Below are 7,339 nucleotides of genomic sequence, written 5' to 3' on the forward strand. Positions count from 1 at the left end.
AATATTCCACGAACGCATGTGATATGTCAAAGCTCACTAAGTGAATCCCCCATGCTTTAATGATGAGAACTTGACCAATTGAGCTAATTCTTGAGGCTATATTGATATAAATATTTTTATTTTTAATATTAAAAATTTCTTAATTTAAAAAAAAAGTTACTTTTTAAAAACAAGTGTAATATGCAACATACCTTATTAGTAACTGCCTCTTATGCAACAAGTAATTAGCTAATACATTTAATTTTTTCTAAATTTTTTTGGAATCATAAGTTTGAGTTGTGAATGTGCACAATTCTAGTGGTCATAGGTTTTAAACAACAAAATAACAAGATTTGGTAAAAAATTATATGACCAACCTTTTCAAAAAATATCCCAAAATATATAATATTTAAATTGAGCCATCTTCTAATGGGTTTTCTTTTCCCATGGAAAAAGTTGTAATTTCCTTTATTAATAAGAAATTACATTTTGTAGATGCAGAGCATATACATATGGTGAGGCCATGCCTAACAAAAACGAAGCTAATGCTGGAATACTTCATCCAGTGTAGGAACTATTCAAAAATAAACATTTATATGCTGATGTTCTCTTCGCAGAGAGACTAGTTTTGATAAAAACAAGAAGTTATAATAAATATTTACATATGATCATTTAAATAAAAATTGATCAAAATTGTGCCTGTCTCAAAAACCAAGATCTATGAATGGCTTATAGTAGTACTGATATGTGTTGACCTCTCGATCCTCCTGTATCAACCAAGTAGCATCATCCCTGAGCACAACTTCCTTGGATAGATGGTCGACAGCGGTGTTCCACTCCCTGTAAATGTGTTGATAGGAAAAGGAGTCAAAATTTGTGATGAGTCTAAGAGCTTTGTCCAAAATATGCCTTAGTGAAAATGCATTGCATTGAGATTTTTTGTTTAACCAGTTGCAGACTATTTTAGAGTCACCAAAAAGTTGTAAATTGAAACACTGTTTGTTCAATGCAAAGTGTATGAGGTTTTTGGCTGTTAAAAGCTCAGCAAAGTTATTTGTCCCTCTGCCCAGTCCCATTTAAATTTTGTAAGAGTGAGATTCAGATAAGTGTAGTATAGCACCCCCTCCACATCCAGTCTCTTGAGCCGAGCCATCAAAATAAGCCCATGGTTGGGTAGTGTTGATGGATTCTGTATGTATGCTTCTTTGGGGCGGCTGAGAGCCTTCATTGGGAATGGAATGGTAATTGGCTAAGATTTTGGTCAAAATGGAGGGCCAATATGGGGTCTTCTGCTGAAAAATGATACGGTTTCTAGCTATCCAGATAGCCCAACTTGTGAGAAGAGGAATGTTTCTTTCTTTTGTAGAAGCTTCTGTCCACCATTGTTTCCAAGCTTCTACGATGCTATTTCCCTGCCATCGTGGAGTGATAGGGAGCGAAGTAAGTATAATGTTCCAAAGCTCTTATGCACAGGGGCAGCTTAGGAAGAGATGATCTGTGTCTTCACAACTATTCTTGCAGAGGTGACACCAAAAAAGGCCGAAGAAAGATCGTTTCATCAGATTAGCACCGGTCGGGACCTTATTACATTGTATGGACCACATGAGAAGCCTTGTTCTGGGGGATGCCTTCAATTTCCACATAGGATTCCACCATGGCTCAATAGTGGGAGGCTTGTAGGGTTCCATCAGCACCTGATATCCTATTTTGGGGGTGTATACGCCGTGTTTGGCAAATGCCCAAATAATTTTATCCTCCCCCTCTGTAATTCTTATGTGAGCTTCAATTAAAGCTTTTGTGAAGTCCCGCCATTCTTGTTGCCACCATAGTGGTATGTTAAGCCGGGTTCCTATTTTCCAGACCTGTTGAAGAAGAGTAGATTGAGCGTTGTTATCTATATGACAAATGTGCATAATGCCCTGCTCGATTAGGAAAGCTCTCAACTCCTCGGTTATTCTGTGGGTGTTGCCACATCTAACTCGGGGGTCCACGCCTAAACGCACCTGTGCCCCAGACCAGATTCTCCATGTCAAACCATTTCGTATGAGCTCCTTGGTGTTTAGTACCGCCTTCCAAATGATGGATATGTTAGCTGTGTTCCTATGGTTCTGTCTTATCCAATCGATGATGTTGAAGGGGGATATGTACTTGGAGATGGCCACCCTCGTCCATAAACTATGTTTGTTGAGTAACTGCCATCCTAGCTTAGCTGCCAAGGCTTTGGAGAAAATGTTCAGCATCTTGATCCCCCATCCTCCCCATCACTTTGGTAGAGCAAGAGATTCCCAGTTTGTCCATGCAAAAGTCCTCCTGGGCTGCTTTCCTTTCCACAGGAAATGGCAGCAGATGTTTTGTAGATGGCCTAGAATGCCTCGAGGTATCCATGCCAACGACATCCAATATACTGGCGTTGCTTCCAGAACTGCCTTAATTAAAACCAGTCTCCCTGCTTTGGATAGATATTTGTGATACCAGATGTTTAGTCGCTTTTCTACCTTGGTTATAAGCCATAGCCAGTCTGCAATTTTGTATTCGAGGGGTTTTAACCTATAGCCTAGATACTTCAATCCTTCTTCAAGTGGCAGCACAATGAAGGGGAATCGTCTGAGTGAAAATTGAAATTCCAATTGGCTGCATCCAGTGGCAGTGAGAGTGGATTTTGCCTCATTTAGCATCATTCCCGTGGCTGTTAGAAAAGTCCACAGGGCATGATGGAAGGATGTGAGGTCACCTATACCTCCATTAAGGAAAACAAGCACATCATCAACAAACAACAAGTGGGTCAGTGTGCATGCATCGGTGATTTTGATTCCCCTGACTCTTCCTTGTCTGTGCTCTTCTCCGAGTAATCTACTGAGGCCTTCCATTACAAGAAGGAAAAGAAGGGGGGAGAGAGGGCAGCCCTGCCTCAACCCTCGCTCCACATGAAAAAATGGGGAAGCCGAACCATTTACTAGCACACTATAAGATACATTGGTGATGCAACTCATGACCCATTTAATGAAGGGGTAAGGAAAGCCTAGGTGGGTTAACATGATTCGGATGTAAAGCGAGTTAACTCTGTCAAAAGCTTTGGAGAGGTCGATTTTCAAGATCATTCCTTTAAGTTTCCTAGTCTGGACAGAGTGGAGGAGCTCCTATGCAGTGCCGACAACCTCATGTATCTGTCTGTTTTGCAAGAAAGAAAACTGCTCAAGGGAGATGTGCGACAACAGGATAGGCTTGAGGTGGTTCGCAATGATTTTTGCGATGATTTTTGAGATAGGTCTAAAGTCATCACAGGTCAAGGGCTTATCAACTTTAGGAATGAGAGTAATGAAAGTAGAGTTGAGACCTTCCAACATCCTTCCCTTTCTACGGCACTCTTCTATGAGTCTTAGGAGATCCGATCCTAAGATTTCATAGAAGGCAATGTAGAATTCTACTGTCCAACCATCTGGTCATGGGCTCTTATCCTTCTTAAGCCACTTAAGAGTAGCTTTGAGCTTGTCTAGGGATACTTCTTTATTAAGTTCCTATGCAGCCTCCTGATCTACAAAACTAGGGAAGCACTGTACTATACGCATTACTTCGGTCAGTGTAGCTATGGGGGGTTCCTTGAAAATGTATTTGAAATGAGAAGTCGCTAGAGCTGCCAATTCATGGAAGGATTGCACTGAGTGTCCTTGTCCATTTTTAAGTTCCCATATAGTGTTGATCGCCTTCCTCCCATTTGCATATTTATGGTAAAATTTTGTGTTGTTGTCCCCCTCCTTGAGCCATATAGCACGGCTTCAAAGTCTCTAGCTCTCCTCTCTGTCCTTCAGGATTTGAGTCCTTCTTTGTAGGAGAGAGGCCATTTTGTCTTTTTGTTCCTGAGTGTCAATGATTCCTCCAGTGCCCTCTTCCAAAGTAAGGATTGCCTCCTCTGCTACCCTTAACACCTGCTCATCCTGTTCTTGTTTCCTTCAAGCCCATTCTTTTGAGAGGGATTTCAATTCCTTCATGTTATGTGCAAACCCCTCTGCTATGTTTCCCTCAGTGCCAACTGGATGGGACTTCCAGAAATCACCCACAATCCTCGTATAGTCCTCATCCTTTAGCCATGTGGCATTGAATTTAAAAGGTGCCTTGGGTTTCTGGCTGGCATCTTGCATCTCCAGGTAGATGGGTCTATGATCTGATAAGCCACCCATGCCAACCCATTGTATGATGTGTGGTCCACTGCTGGTGAGAGCTTCTTTGATGAGGAATCTGTCAAGCCTCCTGGCCAGGCTGGCCTCACCTATTCGATTGTTCCTCCAGGTGGGTTGAATTTTAGCAGAGGGGATATCGATCGAGTTGTGCTCCTCCAATAGATTCTCAAAAAAGACTGACCGGGTGTCCACTTGAGCTTGATGACCCCATGATTCAGCATAGCCTATGGAGAAGTTCAGGTCCCCTCCCATGATGATGTTATCTTGTTGCAAGGTAGATGAATTTAGCAGCTTCCGCCAGTATTTGGCCCTGTCTTGGCAGGGGCCATATATGTTGATGATTCTGAAACTGGCTTCTAGGGAAGATGAGAATATGTTAGCTCCCATATATCCAATGCCTCCCCAAACACTAATCAATTTGATGGAGCGGGTACAAATGCCCATGGCTACCCCTCCAGATTGGCCTGTTGCATCAAGTGAGTGAAAGGACCAGCCCGGGAGCCAAGATTCAAGGAGAGGAGAGATCGTGTAGGCAGGTCGTAGGGTTTCTTGTAAAAAAATGATATCGACAACATCTGATGAGATTAGGAGTCTCAAGGCTAGTTTTTTCCCAGGACTAGCCATCCCACGGCAGTTAAAGGAGAGCACCTTCATGGAGGGGGGGATTTAGGGTTTGCTATGCTCTAAGAACCCAATCTGGTATGCTTTGTTCCCCCGAGGTGATCTCCTCCCTTGCCTGGTTTTTGGCTCTGGTTAGAGAGGAGGGACGACCTCGAGAGGGCTTGGGTAAGGATTGGAATGTGTCGACAGCAAACCCTATCGCGTCGGGGCCCTGGAATGGAACTTTGAGCGGGTAGGGTATTGATGATTGAGACAAATGGATTGAGCCGGGGGCAGGAGCGGGGGGGCCTCGGGAATAGAGGGCTTAGGAGGGGTGTAAATGGGGGGAGGAGGCGCAATGGAGCAGGCTTGAATGATAAGGAGCTCTTGAAGGGGTTCAGGAGGGGGGGGAAGAGCCAGAGATGAGGGTGAGGAATAGAGGGGAGCTTCCGGGGGGCAATAATCTATATCAAGTGAATGAGAAAAAGAAGGTAAATGTATATCTGATGCAGAGAAAGCAAAAGAGAGAGGAGGGTTTTCCATACCCGCGGTGAAACCGTCCCCTGAATCCGCCCGAGCTCTTGTCAATGGAGGAGAGGGTGGCCGTAGTGGAGCTTTCCCCTGCTTCTTCTTAGCGCCTTGTTCGAGCTCCCTTCCTTCCGCTACAGGTGCCTGCATTGTCTGCTCTCCAGCCTCTATTACATGTTGGGGTAGATCCTAAGGAGTTGCGCTGCTTGTGCCATGTTTGTGAGTCTTTTCCCCCCTTTGTTATTCAGCGGACAATCCCTAAACACATGTCCAACCTTATGGCATCGGTGACATCTACAGGGCAAACCTTCGTAATCTAGCAATTGCTTCTTGGTGTAATTCCACCATTGAATGGTTATATGCTCTTGCACACCCCCTCTAGTGTCCGTATGTACTAGAATTTTTGCATAAGCCATCTTCCCAGTAGGGAGGTAGGACTTGTCAAACTCCATGTACATGCTGAGAGAGTTTCCAATGCGACAAAAAATGTCTTCTGACCAGAAATGTGGTGGAAGCCCCAGTAATCTGATCCATATCAGACCTACCCCTATCTGCTCTATTTCCGAATCAAAAAGGGGTGACCATCGCTTCAAGAGGACAGGCGCGTGTTCAAAATGACAATAAGATGATAAGACCCAGTTCGTGTGATCGGGCTTGGCGAACCAGCCCCTCACAAAAGTCTGAACAGTGGGTAGTTCTGCCAAGTGATGCTCCTAGACTGCTGATGCCCATGCTTTGAGACGAGCTGCAGAACAGTTCCTCCCATGAATCCTTCTGACCAAAACCCTATCAGCGATGTCCATGGTATCCGCTAGTTGGATATCTTCCTCAAGCCGCAGTATGATGTCGTCTGCTTTGGATCTAAAGCACCTAGCTTTCTTGCGGGGTCTCGCTTCTTCAAATGAGTTGTCCCTTTGAGTAGGGTTACATTCAGAGACAGAGGGGTCCTCGGGTGAAGAGGGTGTAGCAGATGGGAGGGGTTCCGATAAGGGAGGTATGGTTGTAAAGCTTCCCGAGGGAGGGACAGGGGGAGGAGGCGAGGAAAGCGGTGCAATCTTCACCACGTAATAGTGCACCTACACGTCTCCATCGACGTTGTTCTTCGACTGGAAGACCTAGAGCCAACTGGTACCAAGGCTACCGGGGTCGATGAGCAGAGCAAAACGGGGATGTGACTGGAGGAAGTAGGGAGGTGAGCAAGACCTGTGCAAATCTCCGGAGGGTTAGGGTTTAGGCAGACGGAGACAAACCCTAATGTGGATGGTGAAGGAGGGGGGGAGGAGAGGGACGGCCAGGTCGGGGGATCGTTTGAAAGGACCACCGAATGGGATGAAGGCCCTAAAAACGGAGGTAAGTCGGCGATGGTCTCGTTCAGGTCGCAGCTAAATGGAGCACGGTCAGCCTTAGATGAGTGGGGGGTCATCCAAACAGAGCCCTCCGTGAGTGGGTCCTCCGAGTAATCTACAAGATCGAGGTCCATAGATGTCAAGGGCAAGGAAACGCCAGCTGCCTGTGAGTAACCGCCAAAGATAGCTGCAGGGGGAGCGATCGTAGGGGACTCGAGCCTAGGCGAGGAGTGTGGAGTTGAATACTAAAAATGGCACGGTAAAACAAATAAACCCTTTCCGAGATACTAATGCCAGGTTAAGAAAATACAGAGGCCCCAAGTAGGCAGTCTACGTGTAGCTGCCCAGATCTGCCATCTGCGTCATTGTACTGCAGACACGACGGGTCAGCTGTACTTGCCCTTGTGCCTCAGAGCCATATCCATCGCCTTCCGTCCGGATACACAATCTTATTTTGACACATGGAGCAATTCTACATCTTACATCAGAGACATCTGCAATCATCTTCTAATGGGTTTTAAATAAGAAAAGAACAAAATTTGGCTAAAAGTATTACTAGATTTTAGAAAAAAGAAAAACTCAAAATGTATAATAGTTAAATTGAGCCATATCCTTAATATCAAGGCATTGACCCCGGATGCGGGTGGCGGGACGGAAGAGATGGGCACGCCACATGCCACGCATGGGCTGCCCCGTGTAAACAATACGGCC

General features: G+C 45.2%; 1 protein-coding gene across 1 annotated transcript; it reads right to left on the reverse strand.

The window, feature by feature from the left end:
- Positions 1–2,240: 2,240 nt before the first annotated feature.
- Positions 2,241–2,846, reverse strand: LOC149217982 (uncharacterized). Its single transcript, XM_089383701.1, has one exon. It carries the CDS (start codon positions 2,844–2,846, stop codon positions 2,241–2,243), a length of 606 nt encoding a protein of 201 aa, XP_089239827.1.
- Between the last annotated feature and the right edge of the window lie 4,493 nt (positions 2,847–7,339).

Source organism: Pinus tabuliformis, chromosome Q, assembly GCF_031772625.1.
Source record: "Pinus tabuliformis cultivar Carrire ecotype Pingquan chromosome Q, CPIR1, whole genome shotgun sequence".
Lineage (NCBI taxonomy): Eukaryota > Viridiplantae > Streptophyta > Pinopsida > Pinales > Pinaceae > Pinus > Pinus tabuliformis.